This window comes from Chlamydotis macqueenii, chromosome 1, assembly GCF_036417535.1.
Source record: "Chlamydotis macqueenii isolate bChlMac1 chromosome 1, bChlMac1.mat, whole genome shotgun sequence".
Classification (NCBI taxonomy): Eukaryota; Metazoa; Chordata; class Aves; order Otidiformes; family Otididae; genus Chlamydotis; species Chlamydotis macqueenii.
In genome coordinates, this window is record NC_141556.1 from 53,205,808 (window position 1) to 53,222,304 (window position 16,497).

A 16,497-nucleotide genomic window follows, 5' to 3' on the forward strand; every position below is an offset into this window, starting at 1 on the left:
TGCGTAGATGTGGTACTTAGGGACACGGTTTAGGGGTGGGCATGGCAGTGTAACATTTGCGGTTAGACTCAATAATCTTCAGGGACTTTTCCCAACACAAAGATTCTGGTTCTAGGATTCTACCTCAGAATCAAAAGAGGAATCCTCATCTTCCTCTTGTTCTGCTCCCGCCGCTGGCAAGTCACCTACGAAAGTGGAAATAAATGCGATGCTGCTGTGAGTGCTTATTTCACTCTGCTTTTCCCTGTCCGCTTCAGTCCAGAGAAGCTTACAAAGGTAACCATTAGTCCATCAGGAAATTACCATTGCTGGGCTCCTCTGCAACTGGCTCCCAGCGGGCTCCGTGGTGGAATTTCTCTGGAAACACCATGGTGGTTGGCCCAGATCTTGGACCTTCAGCATCCGACTGTGTAGATTAAAAGACATGCGTGAAAACTGGCACAGACTCTTTCTCAACCCACTTCCACTTGCAAAGCTCTTGCTTCAGCCAACACCCATAACGTGGTATCAGGTGACGGAAAGAAGGAGAACGGGAAACAGAAGCAGCGTGTTAGGCATCTCTGTGGAGCAGGGCTTTCAAAAGGAACTGAAGAACACCTGCCCAAGAGACAGAGAGGAAGTAGACAGAGGGAGCAAAGCGTCTAGGCTGTATACCCCATGGGCAACCGCTTGAAACGGACTGGATGTGGAGAAGAGACCTATGTGGAGGAAAAACAACAATCGTCACAGCGCCAGCCTGGTAGGATTTCAGAGGATCATAACTGGTGGGAAGCTTTACTGCTTCAATCCTGTACTACAAGTCCAGCTCAAAGGACAGCTGGTAGGAGAGCCGAGTCATTAGCTTGACCTCCTTCATCCCAGTCCAAACTGAGGAGCTTGCCTGCAGCAGCGGCATGGCAAGGTCCCAGTTTGGAGCATGTGGCGGAGGCAGCAGTAGAGAGAAATGAGACCAAAAGCAAGGGAGGCCAGGGAGACCCCAGGGAGTCCTTCTTAGATAGGGAAGAGTGGCTGCAAAGCTGCCTGGTGGAAAGGGATGTGGGGGTGTTGTTTGACGGGTGCCTGAATATGAGGCAGCAGTGTGGCCAGCTGGCCAAGGAGGCCACCAGCATCCTGGCTTGTATGAGAAATAGTGTGGGCAGCGGGGCTAGGGAAGTGATTGTCCCTTTGGACTCGGCACTTGGGAGGCCACACCTTGAACACTGGGTTTAGTTTTGGGCCCCTCACTGCAAGAGGTGGTGGCGAGGTGTGCATCGCTCTTTTTGCCCAAGAGGGATTTGATAGCAGCATAGGAAATGGCCTCAAGATGGGCCAGGGGAGGTTTAGCTGGGTTCTTAGGAAAGCCTTCATTGCTGGAAGGCTTATGGAGCACTGGAACAGGCTGGCCAGGGAAGTGGTTGAGTCACCGTCCCCGGAGGTGTTCAGAAGATGCATAGATGTGGTACTTAGGGACACGGTTTAGGGGTGGGCATGGCAGTGTAACATTTGCGGTTAGACTCAATGATCTTCAGGGACTTTTCCCACCACAATGATTCTGGTTCTAGGATTCTACCTCAGAATCAAAAGAGGAATCCTCATCTTCCTCTTGTTCTGCTCCCGCCGCTGGCAAGTCACCTACGAAAGAGGAAATAAATGCGATGCTGCTGTGAGTGCTTATTTCACTCTGCTTTTCCCTGTCCGCTTCAGTCCAGAGAAGCTTACAAAGGTAACCATTAGTCCATCAGGAAATTACCATTGCCGGGCTCCTCTGCAACTGGCTCCCAGCGGGCTCCGTGGTGGAATTTCTCTGGAAACACCATGGTGGTTGGCCCAGATCTTGGACCTTCAACATCCGACTGTGTAGATTAAAAGACATGCGTGAAAACTGGCACAGACTCTTTCTCAACCCACTTCCACTTGCAAAGCTCTTGCTTCAGCCAACACCCATAACGTGGTATCAGGTGACGGAGAGAAGGAGAACGGCAAACAGAAGCAGCGTGTTAGGCATCTCTGTGGAGCAGGGCTTTCAAAAGGAACTGAAGAACACCTGCCCAAGAGACAGAGAGGAAGTAGACAGAGGGAGCAAAGCGTCTAGGCTGTATACCCCATGGGCAACCGCTTGACACGGACTGGATGTGGAGAAGAGACCTATGTGGAGGAAAAACAGCAATCCTCACAGCGCCAGCCTGGTAGGATTTCAGAGGATCATAACTGGTGGGAAGCTTTACTGCTTCAATCCTGTACTACAAGTCCAGCTCAAAGGACAGCTGGTAGGAGAGCCGAGTCATTAGTTTGACCTCCTTCATCCCAGTCCAAACTGAGGAGCTTGCCTGCAGCAGCGGCATGGCAAGGTCCCAGTTTGGAGCATGTGGCGGAGGCAGCAGTAGAGAGAAATGAGACCAAAAGCAAGGGAGGCCAGGGAGACCCCAGGGAGTCCTTCTTAGATAGGGAAGAGTGGCTGCAAAGCTGCCTGGTGGAAAGGGATGTGGGGGTGTTGTTTGACGGGTGCCTGAATATGAGGCAGCAGTGTGGCCAGCTGGCCAAGGAGGCCACCAGCATCCTGGCTTGTATGAGAAATAGTGTGGGCAGCGGGGCTAGGGAAGTGATTGTCCCTTTGGACTCGGCACTTGGGAGGCCACACCTTGAACACTGGGTTTAGTTTTGGGCCCCTCACTGCAAGAGGTGGTGGCGAGGTGGGCGTCGCTGTCTTTGCCCAAGAGGGATTTGATAGCAGCATAGGAAATGGCCTCAAGATGGGCCAGGGGAGGTTTAGCTGGGTTCTTAGGAAAGCCTTCATTGCTGGAAGGCTTATGGAGCACTGGAACAGGCTGGCCAGGGAAGTGGTTGAGTCACCGTTCCCGGAGGTGTTCAGAAGATGCGTAGATGTGGTACTTAGGGACACGGTTTAGGGGTGGGCATGGCAGTGTAACATTTGCGGTTAGACTCAATGATCTTCAGGGACTTTTCCCACCACAATGATTCTGGTTCTAGGATTCTACCTCAGAATCAAAAGAGGAATCCTCATCTTCCTCTTGTTCTGCTCCCGCCGCTGGCAAGTCACCTACGAAAGAGGAAAGAAACGCGATGCTGGTGTGAGTGCTTATTTCACTCTGCTTTTCCCTGTCCGCTTCAGTCCAGAGAAGCTTACAAAGGTAACCATTAGTCCATCAGGAAATTACCATTGCCGGGCTCCTCTGCAACTGGCTCCCAGCGGGCTCCATGGTGGAATTTCTCTGGAAGCACCATGGTGGTTGGCCCAGATCTTGGACCTTCAGCATCCGACTGTGTAGATTAAAAGACATGCGTGAAAACTGGCACAGACTCTTTCTCAACCCACTTCCACTTGCAAAGCTCTTGCTTCAGCCAACACCCATAACGTGGCATCAGGTGACGGAAAGAAGGAGAACGGCAAACAGAAGCAGCGTGTTAGGCATCTCTGTGGAGCAGGGCTTTCAAAAGGAACTGAAGAACACCTGCCCAAGAGACAGAGAGGAAGTAGACAGAGGGAGCAAAGCGTCTAGGCTGTATACCCCATGGGCAACCGCTTGACACGGACTGGATGTGGAGAAGAGACCTATGTGGAGGAAAAACAGCAATCCTCACAGCGCCAGCCTGGTAGGATTTCAGAGGATCATAACTGGTGGGAAGCTTTACTGCTTCAATCCTGTACTACAAGTCCAGCTCAAAGGACAGCTGGTAGGAGAGCCGAGTCATTAGCTTGACCTCCTTCATCCCAGTCCGAACTGAGGAGCTTGCCTGCAGCAGCGGCATGGCAAGGTCCCAGTTTGGAGCATGTGGCGGAGGCAGCAGTAGAGAGAAATGAGACCAAAAGCAAGGGAGGCCAGGGAGACCCCAGGGAGTCCTTCTTAGATAGGGAAGAGTGGCTGCAAAGCTGCCTGGTGGAAAGGGATGTGGGGGTGTTGTTTGACGGGTGCCTGAATATGAGGCAGCAGTGTGGCCAGCTGGCCAAGGAGGCCACCAGCATCCTGGCTTGTATGAGAAATAGTGTGGGCAGCGGGGCTAGGGAAGTGATTGTCCCTTTGGACTCGGCACTTGGGAGGCCACACCTTGAACACTGGGTTTAGTTTTGGGCCCCTCACTGCAAGAGGTGGTGGCGAGGTGGGCGTCGCTCTCTTTGCCCAAGAGGGATGTGATAGCAGCATAGGAAATGGCCTCAAGTTGGGCCAGGGGAGGTTTAGCTGGGATTTTAGGAAAGCTTTCATTGCTGGAAGGCTTATGGAGCACTGGAACAGGCTGGCCAGGGAAGTGGTTGAGTCACCGTCCCCGGAGGTGTTCAGAAGATGCATAGATGTGGTGCTTAGGGACACGGTTTAGGGGTGGGCATGGCAGTGTAACATTTGCGGTTAGACTCAATGATCTTCAGGGACTTTTCCCACCACAATGATTCTGGTTCTAGGATTCTACCTCAGAATCAAAAGAGGAATCCTCATCTTCCTCTTGTTCTGCTCCCGCCGCTGGCAAGTCACCTACGAAAGAGGAAAGAAACGCGATGCTGGTGTGAGTGCTTATTTCACTCTGCTTTTCCCTGTCCGCTTCAGTCCAGAGAAGCTTACAAAGGTAACCATTAGTCCATCAGGAAATTACCATTGCCGGGCTCCTCTGCAACTGGCTCCCAGCGGGCTCCGTGGTGGAATTTCTCTGGAAGCACCATGGTGGTTGGCCCAGATCTTGGACCTTCAACATCCGACTGTGTAGATTAAAAGACATGCGTGAAAACTGGCACAGACTCTTTCTCAACCCACTTCCACTTGCAAAGCTCTTGCTTCAGCCAACACCCATAACGTGGTATCAGGTGACGGAAAGAGGGAGAACGGCAAACAGAAGCAGCGTGTTAGGCATCTCTGTGGAGCAGGGCTTTCAAAAGGAACTGAAGAACACCTGCCCAAGAGACAGAGAGGAAGTAGACAGAGGGAGCAAAGCGTCTAGGCTGTATACCCCATGGGCAACCGCTTGACACGGACTGGATGTGGAGAAGAGACCTATGTGGAGGAAAAACAGCAGTCGTCACAGCGCCAGCCTGGTAGGATTTCAGAGGATCATAACTGGTGGGAAGCTTTACTGCTTCAATCCTGTACTACAAGTCCAGCTCAAAGGACAGCTGGTAGGAGAGCCGAGTCATTAGCTTGACCTCCTTCATCCCAGTCCAAACTGAGGAGCTTGCCTGCAGCAGCGGCATGGCAAGGTCCCAGTTTGGAGCATGTGGCGGAGGCAGCAGTAGAGAGAAATGAGACCAAAAGCAAGGGAGGCCAGGGAGACCCCAGGGAGTCCTTCTTAGATAGGGAAGAGTGGCTGCAAAGCTGCCTGGTGGAAAGGGATGTGGGGGTGTTGTTTGACGGGTGCCTGAATATGAGGCAGCAGTGTGGCCAGCTGGCCAAGGAGGCCACCAGCATCCTGGCTTGTATGAGAAATAGTGTGGGCAGCGGGGCTAGGGAAGTGATTGTCCCTTTGGACTCGGCACTTGGGAGGCCACACCTTGAACACTGGGTTTAGTTTTGGGCCCCTCACTGCAAGAGGTGGTGGCGAGGTGTGCATCGCTCTTTTTGCCCAAGAGGGATTTGATAGCAGCATAGGAAATGGCCTCAAGATGGGCCAGGGGAGGTTTAGCTGGGTTCTTAGGAAAGCCTTCATTGCTGGAAGGCTTATGGAGCACTGGAACAGGCTGGCCAGGGAAGTGGTTGAGTCACCGTCCCCGGAGGTGTTCAGAAGATGCATAGATGTGGTACTTAGGGACACGGTTTAGGGGTGGGCATGGCAGTGTAACATTTGCGGTTAGACTCAATGATCTTCAGGGACTTTTCCCACCACAATGATTCTGGTTCTAGGATTCTACCTCAGAATCAAAAGAGGAATCCTCATCTTCCTCTTGTTCTGCTCCCGCCGCTGGCAAGTCACCTACGAAAGAGGAAATAAATGCGATGCTGCTGTGAGTGCTTATTTCACTCTGCTTTTCCCTGTCCGCTTCAGTCCAGAGAAGCTTACAAAGGTAACCATTAGTCCATCAGGAAATTACCATTGCCGGGCTCCTCTGCAACTGGCTCCCAGCGGGCTCCGTGGTGGAATTTCTCTGGAAACACCATGGTGGTTGGCCCAGATCTTGGACCTTCAACATCCGACTGTGTAGATTAAAAGACATGCGTGAAAACTGGCACAGACTCTTTCTCAACCCACTTCCACTTGCAAAGCTCTTGCTTCAGCCAACACCCATAACGTGGTATCAGGTGACGGAGAGAAGGAGAACGGCAAACAGAAGCAGCGTGTTAGGCATCTCTGTGGAGCAGGGCTTTCAAAAGGAACTGAAGAACACCTGCCCAAGAGACAGAGAGGAAGTAGACAGAGGGAGCAAAGCGTCTAGGCTGTATACCCCATGGGCAACCGCTTGACACGGACTGGATGTGGAGAAGAGACCTATGTGGAGGAAAAACAGCAATCCTCACAGCGCCAGCCTGGTAGGATTTCAGAGGATCATAACTGGTGGGAAGCTTTACTGCTTCAATCCTGTACTACAAGTCCAGCTCAAAGGACAGCTGGTAGGAGAGCCGAGTCATTAGTTTGACCTCCTTCATCCCAGTCCAAACTGAGGAGCTTGCCTGCAGCAGCGGCATGGCAAGGTCCCAGTTTGGAGCATGTGGCGGAGGCAGCAGTAGAGAGAAATGAGACCAAAAGCAAGGGAGGCCAGGGAGACCCCAGGGAGTCCTTCTTAGATAGGGAAGAGTGGCTGCAAAGCTGCCTGGTGGAAAGGGATGTGGGGGTGTTGTTTGACGGGTGCCTGAATATGAGGCAGCAGTGTGGCCAGCTGGCCAAGGAGGCCACCAGCATCCTGGCTTGTATGAGAAATAGTGTGGGCAGCGGGGCTAGGGAAGTGATTGTCCCTTTGGACTCGGCACTTGGGAGGCCACACCTTGAACACTGGGTTTAGTTTTGGGCCCCTCACTGCAAGAGGTGGTGGCGAGGTGGGCGTCGCTGTCTTTGCCCAAGAGGGATTTGATAGCAGCATAGGAAATGGCCTCAAGATGGGCCAGGGGAGGTTTAGCTGGGTTCTTAGGAAAGCCTTCATTGCTGGAAGGCTTATGGAGCACTGGAACAGGCTGGCCAGGGAAGTGGTTGAGTCACCGTTCCCGGAGGTGTTCAGAAGATGCGTAGATGTGGTACTTAGGGACACGGTTTAGGGGTGGGCATGGCAGTGTAACATTTGCGGTTAGACTCAATGATCTTCAGGGACTTTTCCCACCACAATGATTCTGGTTCTAGGATTCTACCTCAGAATCAAAAGAGGAATCCTCATCTTCCTCTTGTTCTGCTCCCGCCGCTGGCAAGTCACCTACGAAAGAGGAAAGAAACGCGATGCTGGTGTGAGTGCTTATTTCACTCTGCTTTTCCCTGTCCGCTTCAGTCCAGAGAAGCTTACAAAGGTAACCATTAGTCCATCAGGAAATTACCATTGCCGGGCTCCTCTGCAACTGGCTCCCAGCGGGCTCCATGGTGGAATTTCTCTGGAAGCACCATGGTGGTTGGCCCAGATCTTGGACCTTCAGCATCCGACTGTGTAGATTAAAAGACATGCGTGAAAACTGGCACAGACTCTTTCTCAACCCACTTCCACTTGCAAAGCTCTTGCTTCAGCCAACACCCATAACGTGGCATCAGGTGACGGAAAGAAGGAGAACGGCAAACAGAAGCAGCGTGTTAGGCATCTCTGTGGAGCAGGGCTTTCAAAAGGAACTGAAGAACACCTGCCCAAGAGACAGAGAGGAAGTAGACAGAGGGAGCAAAGCGTCTAGGCTGTATACCCCATGGGCAACCGCTTGACACGGACTGGATGTGGAGAAGAGACCTATGTGGAGGAAAAACAGCAATCCTCACAGCGCCAGCCTGGTAGGATTTCAGAGGATCATAACTGGTGGGAAGCTTTACTGCTTCAATCCTGTACTACAAGTCCAGCTCAAAGGACAGCTGGTAGGAGAGCCGAGTCATTAGCTTGACCTCCTTCATCCCAGTCCGAACTGAGGAGCTTGCCTGCAGCAGCGGCATGGCAAGGTCCCAGTTTGGAGCATGTGGCGGAGGCAGCAGTAGAGAGAAATGAGACCAAAAGCAAGGGAGGCCAGGGAGACCCCAGGGAGTCCTTCTTAGATAGGGAAGAGTGGCTGCAAAGCTGCCTGGTGGAAAGGGATGTGGGGGTGTTGTTTGACGGGTGCCTGAATATGAGGCAGCAGTGTGGCCAGCTGGCCAAGGAGGCCACCAGCATCCTGGCTTGTATGAGAAATAGTGTGGGCAGCGGGGCTAGGGAAGTGATTGTCCCTTTGGACTCGGCACTTGGGAGGCCACACCTTGAACACTGGGTTTAGTTTTGGGCCCCTCACTGCAAGAGGTGGTGGCGAGGTGGGCGTCGCTCTCTTTGCCCAAGAGGGATGTGATAGCAGCATAGGAAATGGCCTCAAGTTGGGCCAGGGGAGGTTTAGCTGGGATTTTAGGAAAGCTTTCATTGCTGGAAGGCTTATGGAGCACTGGAACAGGCTGGCCAGGGAAGTGGTTGAGTCACCGTCCCCGGAGGTGTTCAGAAGATGCATAGATGTGGTGCTTAGGGACACGGTTTAGGGGTGGGCATGGCAGTGTAACATTTGCGGTTAGACTCAATGATCTTCAGGGACTTTTCCCACCACAATGATTCTGGTTCTAGGATTCTACCTCAGAATCAAAAGAGGAATCCTCATCTTCCTCTTGTTCTGCTCCCGCCGCTGGCAAGTCACCTACGAAAGAGGAAAGAAACGCGATGCTGGTGTGAGTGCTTATTTCACTCTGCTTTTCCCTGTCCGCTTCAGTCCAGAGAAGCTTACAAAGGTAACCATTAGTCCATCAGGAAATTACCATTGCCGGGCTCCTCTGCAACTGGCTCCCAGCGGGCTCCGTGGTGGAATTTCTCTGGAAGCACCATGGTGGTTGGCCCAGATCTTGGACCTTCAACATCCGACTGTGTAGATTAAAAGACATGCGTGAAAACTGGCACAGACTCTTTCTCAACCCACTTCCACTTGCAAAGCTCTTGCTTCAGCCAACACCCATAACGTGGTATCAGGTGACGGAAAGAGGGAGAACGGCAAACAGAAGCAGCGTGTTAGGCATCTCTGTGGAGCAGGGCTTTCAAAAGGAACTGAAGAACACCTGCCCAAGAGACAGAGAGGAAGTAGACAGAGGGAGCAAAGCGTCTAGGCTGTATACCCCATGGGCAACCGCTTGACACGGACTGGATGTGGAGAAGAGACCTATGTGGAGGAAAAACAGCAGTCGTCACAGCGCCAGCCTGGTAGGATTTCAGAGGATCATAACTGGTGGGAAGCTTTACTGCTTCAATCCTGTACTACAAGTCCAGCTCAAAGGACAGCTGGTAGGAGAGCCGAGTCATTAGCTTGACCTCCTTCATCCCAGTCCAAACTGAGGAGCTTGCCTGCAGCAGCGGCATGGCAAGGTCCCAGTTTGGAGCATGTGGCGGAGGCAGCAGTAGAGAGAAATGAGACCAAAAGCAAGGGAGGCCAGGGAGACCCCAGGGAGTGCTTCTTAGATAGGGAAGAGTGGCTGCAAAGCTGCCTGGTGGAAAGGGATGTGGGGGTGTTGTTTGATGGGTGCCTGAATATGAGGCAGCAGTGTGGCCAGCTGGCCAAGGAGGCCACCAGCATCCTGGCTTGTATGAGAAATAGTGTGGGCAGCGGGGCTAGGGAAGTGATTGTCCCTTTGGACTCGGCACTTGGGAGGCCACACCTTGAACACTGGGTTTAGTTTTGGGCCCCTCACTGCAAGAGGTGGTGGCGAGGTGTGCATCGCTCTTTTTGCCCAAGAGGGATTTGATAGCAGCATAGGAAATGGCCTCAAGATGGGCCAGGGGAGGTTTAGCTGGGTTCTTAGGAAAGCCTTCATTGCTGGAAGGCTTATGGAGCACTGGAACAGGCTGGCCAGGGAAGTGGTTGAGTCACCGTCCCCGGAGGTGTTCAGAAGATGCATAGATGTGGTACTTAGGGACACGGTTTAGGGGTGGGCATGGCAGTGTAACATTTGCGGTTAGACTCAATGATCTTCAGGGACTTTTCCCACCACAATGATTCTGGGTCTAGGATTCTACCTCAGAATCAAAAGAGGAGTCCTCATCTTCCTCTTGTTCTGCTCCCGCCGCTGGCAAGTCACCTACGAAAGAGGAAAGAAGCGCGATGCTGCTGTGAGTGCTTATTTCACTCTGCTTTTCCCTGTCCGCTTCAGTCCAGAGAAGCTTACAAAGGTAACCATTAGTCCATCAGGAAATTACCATTGCCGGGCTCCTCTGCAACTGGCTCCCAGCGGGCTCCGTGGTGGACATCCGCTGTAACCATGACAATGGTTGGCCGAATACTTGGACCTTCAGCATCTGACTGTGTAAATTAAGACATGCGTGAAAACCAGCACAGCATGGCAAGCTCCCGGTTCGGAGCGTGCGGAGGAAGCCGAAGCAGAGGGAAATGAGACCAAAAGCAAGGGAGGCCAGTGAGGCCCCACTGCCTTCCCTTCAGAGAAGGTACCTCATAATCAGAAGGGGAATCAAACTGTTCCTCCTGCTGTGCTCCTGCTGCTGGCAAGACTCCTAGAGAGGGTGTAAGAAGCACATTGCTGCTGTTAGCTGCTATTTCAATCTGCCTTTCCACATCTCTCCACCCCTGCATTCCAGTCAGCGTTTACGCGTTCTCCTGCAGGCCACAGTGCATTGTCGTCATCACCTCCTTCATGGTGAAGGATCCTACCTGCTGTGGCCAGTGCCGGTGCGCCCAAGGGAAATTCAGCAGGCTTCCCAGAGCAAGAGCTGTCAAGTACTGCTGCGCCTTCTGTGCCTCCCGCAGAACAATCTCCCGTCCTTTTGCAGCGCACATGTTCCTCCAGTTGCTTTGCAGTGCTATATACAGAAAGAAAGGAAATGCATTCTGTAAAAACACACCCCCCCACACACTCTCATCCACGCTCTACTGAAAGAGCAACAGGCATTCGTGAGACATCCTACACATATTCCTAGCCATCTGCAGAGAGTTACACCTCCTCTCCAGTTCCAGGGCCAGGAAGCTTAAAAAGTCCCCCGGCAGACAGACATCTAAGAACAAGGCTTCTACCTCAGCAGGATGCTATCCTAACGCTGCAGCAACTCTTTGTCACCCTTCAAGCCAGGGTGACGTCTCCTCAAACCCAGTCCTGACTTTGAACGGGTTTGGAAATTCCCATGGTTGGTCTGAGGACCTGAGAGGTTACAGACCTCCTAGGTGGGATATCAAGAGCCCAACAAAGACTGCGGTTGCATTCCAGGCACTGCAGGGGTTCAGTACATTGCACAGGTGTTATCTTCTAACAACCCTGGCAGAGGGTCAGTTGGGGATCTGGAGAGAGACCACTTTCAGGTTTGCCTCGTAAGCAGAACTACAAACAAAACAAAAAAACCCCAAACAAACAAGAAAAGAAAATATAAAAACCGTGCGCCTGACCAAGGCTGCTGTGCAAAGTGGTGCATTAGCACAAGACTGGTACTGTGCCAGAAGCCTGGAGGGAAGGAATGACCATCTTGTTTTGCTACAGCAACCCTCAAATATGCTTTTACTCTGAGGATATCATTTAGATCCCCTCTGAAACAAAAGGCAGGTAGTTGCAAGTCAGTCTGGTGGAGTGGAGTGGAGCTTGGCAGCACACTTGGGAGAATTCTCAGGGAGAACTGTGGGGGAAAGTTTTCCTGAACCTACAAATCCACTCTTGACAAGGAAAGAGATGCATCAGAAGACATCACTGAGCCCGGCTTCAACAAAGGTCTCAACACTTCATTCAAACCCGCAGATGGCACCAAAAAGGGCCCTACATCAGCACGGACACTCTGACAATGCAGCTGCTCTAACGAGGACGTCAACCACTTACTCAGCATATGGAGACAGTCTGGCATAATCCATAGCCGTGTACGCAAACATGTCTTCCTGAGAAGGATCAGCACCGTGCCGAAGAAGAAGTCGTATGACATTCATATCCCCAACAACAGCAGCAAGCATAAGAATGGTCCTAAAGCATCCAAGAGTTGATAGGAAATACATCAGCTTCTGCAGACATTGCACTGCCATTACTTCAGCCCCTCTTTGCTCCCCAAACAACTCGTTTCCTCTCTCCTAGAGCTGGAGTGAAAGCACAGCCAAACACATGGAAGTGTTGGAGAATTCAGGCTTGGGGACCGCAGGAGGTCTCCAGGCCAACCACCTGCCCAGAGCAGACAGGGGAGTCTGTGCATGTGCGTCGGAGGCACCACAGCCAACGCTTTCTTGCAGTCCTCGGTGCGGCAATCGTCCCCTGAGGTGAGAGAGCCGCCGGGTGCAGGCCTGCTTTCACAAGTCACGCAGAAGGAGCTCCTTCCGCGCAGCTCCAGGTTCTTTTGCAAAGCTCATTCCTATGCCTCCCATCAGTCCAGCCTGAACAATGCTAAGGAGTCCCGTGCGCACTTTTGACAAAGCCTTCACCTTTCATGCTTATCTTGAGCGTGCACGTCAGCTCCTTTTTGAAGAAGCAACTCAGTCATCTCTTGACAGCGCCTCGTGATCGCAACAGCAAGCGGAGTGTACCCGAACTGAAAGGAGATATAATCTCCTTAGAATAACAGAGAAAAGTCAAGCAAGTGCTGGGAAGAGGAGCCTTACGCAAAATCCAAGCTTACATCATCCTTAGCATCGATATGGGCATTGTGCTCAAGTAACAGCTCCACTAGCGACTTGCTAGACATGATGGTAGCCAGGTGAAGGGCAGTGTTGCCGCTGGCACCGTGGAGGTCAGGGTTGGCACCGTGCTCCAGCAGAATAGCCGCGCATTCTTTGTGCAGGTGCTCTACTGCCTGGAAACAAGACACAAAGGCAGAATAACTTCCAACGTCTACGTTTCTCTGTCAGAACTCCCGCATCTTCCCAACACTGGGAAGTACGAGTATCTGCAAAGATCAGGCAACATATGCCCCATCCCCGCTGACTACAACCTGCCTGTTTCGTAGAATCACAGGATACAATTCTATGCAGACCTATGTAAAGAGTCACGCGAGGTACGTATCGCTCAGCGCGTAATCGATAAGCCCAACGGACAACAGCATAACACATTCCACGTACCTTCATCAGGGGCGACTTCTTATAGTTGTCGCGAGGGTTTAGCTTGCACTTCTGTCCTACCAGAAAGCGAACGACATCTGCATGGCCGTTCGCACAAGCAAGGTGCAGAGGCGTCCTAGGAATTAAAGATATTCAGTTAGCTGTCACAGAGAGACAGCTGAAGACATGGTTTCAGGCTGTGGAACTCGCCACATGGGGCCACAAAGCTCAGCTGCCAAAAGGAAGCCGAAAGCAAGCTTTCTTGTTCAGAGCTGGTGGCAGCAGTTGCACACCCAAAGCCTGGGGCTGTCTAGGAGAAGTCCCCAACAGGGGACAGTTGAGTCAGGAGGCATTTCCTCAGCTGTGTCACTGAACCTGCCCGAGCAGGCTCTTGTGCCCAGGCCTCCAGCAGGACTGCCCAGCCACCCAGGCCAGCAAAAGGAGACCGCGTCTTGGCAGCCTGCAGTCTACGGAGGCTGCATAAGTCTGCGGAGACTGCGCAAGGCCCTGGGTTTTCCCCGGATCAGTCCCGTGCCAGGCGTGCCCAGAGACGCAGGGGATGGGACCTGTAACAGCAAGGGGAAGCCGTGCCCTGCTCAAACAAGCCACTCAGTCTGGCGACAGGAAAGGAGCCGTCTGTGCCTGGCCGAAGGCCTGCTGAGCCGCACACAAGATTCACTACAGGCACCAGGCGGGCAGGGCAGGGCAGGGCAGGGCAGGGCAGGGCAGGGCAGGGCGGAGCGGAGCACCCGCCGGCTCCGGTCCCAGCTTGGGCAGGCCTCCGGCAAGGCCAGCGCTGTGGAGCCGGCCCTGCTCCGAGGGCGCTTGCGACCCCGCTGGGCTTTGCCGGCTCTTGCAGCCGGGCTGGGTGGAAGCTTTGCTAGGGGCAGTGCCCGGCCCTTACTGCTTGTTGGCGTCGCGCCCGTTGATGCGGAGTCTCTTCAGCCACCAGCGCCGCTGCAGCTGGGCCAGGTCGCCGTCGGCGGCCGCGCTGTGCAGCCCGCCCCGGCCCCTCTGCCGCTGCTCGGAGGCCCCGGCGGCGCCGGGCGCGGGAGCGCTGCCGGACGGCGGCCGCTGCCGCCCCCTCCTGAAGAGTCCGCGGAGGCTCTGCATGCTGCGGCGGGGACGAGGGCGCGGGCCGGCCCGGCGTGAGCAGCCGCAGCAGGCGGCCGGCGGGCTCTGGCGAGCCCCGGGACGGGAAGGGACGGGGAGAGGGCGACAAGAGCCGAGAGGGGAGCCCCGAGCGGCGGCCGCGGCTCGCAGCCCCCGACGCTGCCAGCCCGAGACGCGCTGCCGGTCCCGCCGCGGCGGCGACAGCACTGAGCGGCGGCGGCTGCCGGGGGCGGCTTTCCAGCGGCAGCGGGGGGCGTCACAGAGGGCGCGGCGGGGGCGTCACAGGGTGACAGGCTGGCTGGAGGCTCCGTAAGTGTACGCAGACTGTGGAGTCTACGCTGCCTGCGGCGTCGGGGCGCCCCCGCGGCCGGGGGCTGCGGCAGTCGCCGAAGCGGCCCTCGCCTCGCCCGCTCCGCGTTTGCCCTCAGCGCGTGGCCGCGGAGCCTGGGGCTGCGGGTCCCCAAAAGCGGAGCCGGAGGCGGCCAGCGCCTGGCTCGGGCGGGCGGGGACGTCGGGCGGTCTCTCGCCTGGCTCTCGCCCTCACTCGCAGTGACCCCCCCGTCGGGGCTGGTGTGAACGCGCACCCCGCCGGGACGAGGCGCGCGCGCTGCCGTGGCCACATGTCCTGATACCGGGAATTAACTCTCTGCTAAATATTGCTTGATGTAGGGGAGTAACTGTCTGCATATTGCTTGATTCAGGAGGCTCGCTGTCTGCTGGACAACGCCTAACGATCCTGTTTGCCTTGAAACTCGCTTAAGCTTGTCAGGGACCGGTATTTGTCCAGAAACTGGTATTTGTCGAGGACTGATACGTCCAGCAAAGGACAGGATAACGGGAGCTGCAATGTTGGTCAGAAGTCGTTAAGAAACTGCTGAAATCACCCAGTGAAAGGAGAGCATGGGTGAATGACTGAAGTTGATCTGGAGGAAGATAAGACCCCAGAAGAAGTGAACGACCACCAGACACAGATCTGAAATGCTTACGCAAGTGTTTTTTAATAACCCCGCCTCGCTCATGCATATGTATGTCTGTATTGTGCAATCCTATGAATATGTATACCTGCACCGTATACATTTTTGGTAAAATGTGCTGTCGGTGTGTGTGCTTTTGGAGGAGCGATCCCCCACGCACCCGGCGCCGAATAAACATGCCTGCTTTATAAGGCTCTCCGAGTTGTAGAGTTTGATCCGCGCGTCAGTCCCCCGGCGTGCTCTCCTGCCAGGCGGCTCAGCTCCTGCGATCCCGAGGAAAACGTGCGTCAGCTCCTCGGCACACAGTGCCAGGTGCGTGTAGCACGTGAGCCCTGCCCAGGCTCATTTGCTTCGTGTTGGCCATGGGCAAAGGCACCTTCTTTACACTGACACCAACACCCGAATTAGCCCGGCTGGGAAATTTCAAGTCGGGACGGTACAAAGCTCTGCAGATGACACCACAGGCGTTCCTGTTCACGGTTTCAGGGAAGGCTCCGACAAGCTTCCTGAGGCAAAGGCTGGCAGCTCTTTCTGAAGGGCTTCAATGGTCTTGGCTTGTTGCCGGACTGTGGCTTCCAGCCTGGCCTTTCCAACTTGGAGCCTGAAAAAGAAGTAGAGGCCTTCTCCCAGAAGTCCACCAGAGCACAAATCTCAGAAGAAGAGTGTGAAAGGACCTCATCTAAGCCAAAAGCATCTTTGAAAATTGTGTAGCATTGTCTCGCTGGGGCGCAAGAAGAGAGTCCTGTTGTTTTCACACAATGGCACAAAGCGAAGCCTTGCTCCACTGTGTTGGTTCCTTACCGTTGCCTGCGTTCTTCCAGCTCTTGGACACCCGCAGTTCCACAAGGCGAGGTCAGAAGGCCCTGCATGTTCCTGAAAGCGGTTAGCTCCCTCTCCTTATTCTTTGTGGCGTCCTTCAGGGACTCGGCATAACCCGCGCTCCGGATGCGCCCGAGTGCTGAGCTGGAGGCAGCAGTGCCATGTGTGTAGGACAGACAGAACTGGCAGCAGCTGTGGGGGTTGTCAGGATAGCAAGAAAAGAAAATGTTCCCTTGCACTTGATTCCTGTGCTCTGTTCAGCTGTTGCTGAAGAACACAGAGGGTGGCTGGGGCAGTGCTATGCCAAGAAAGTCTCCTGCGTGGAGAAAAGACTCTTGCGCTTCCACCGGCTGCTTCTGGCACTGACACTCGCTCTCTGGGGAGAACCAGTGCAAGACATGCAAACCAAAAATATTGGCGTTTGTTTGGATGTATTGTTCCCTTGTGCCACCTGCTACCAGCTAGAGAAGAGATCCTGAGTCAGACCTTTT

General features: G+C 54.0%; 1 protein-coding gene across 1 annotated transcript in view; it reads right to left on the reverse strand.

The window, feature by feature from the left end:
* LOC147602063 (uncharacterized) overlaps nucleotides 1-14,213 on the reverse strand; it is a 31,848-nt gene extending 17,635 nt beyond the window's left edge. The window contains exons 1-8 of the mRNA XM_086745428.1: nucleotides 14,005-14,213; nucleotides 13,122-13,236; nucleotides 12,683-12,856; nucleotides 12,489-12,595; nucleotides 11,930-12,039; nucleotides 10,755-10,922; nucleotides 10,523-10,597; nucleotides 7,524-7,538 (exon numbers count right to left, since the gene is read on the reverse strand). Coding sequence (XP_086601554.1) covers nucleotides 7,524-7,538; nucleotides 10,523-10,597; nucleotides 10,755-10,922; nucleotides 11,930-12,039; nucleotides 12,489-12,595; nucleotides 12,683-12,856; nucleotides 13,122-13,236; nucleotides 14,005-14,213 — 973 coding nt within the window. The remainder of the gene's footprint in view (nucleotides 1-7,523; nucleotides 7,539-10,522; nucleotides 10,598-10,754; nucleotides 10,923-11,929; nucleotides 12,040-12,488; nucleotides 12,596-12,682; nucleotides 12,857-13,121; nucleotides 13,237-14,004) is intronic.
* Between the last annotated feature and the right edge of the window lie 2,284 nt (nucleotides 14,214-16,497).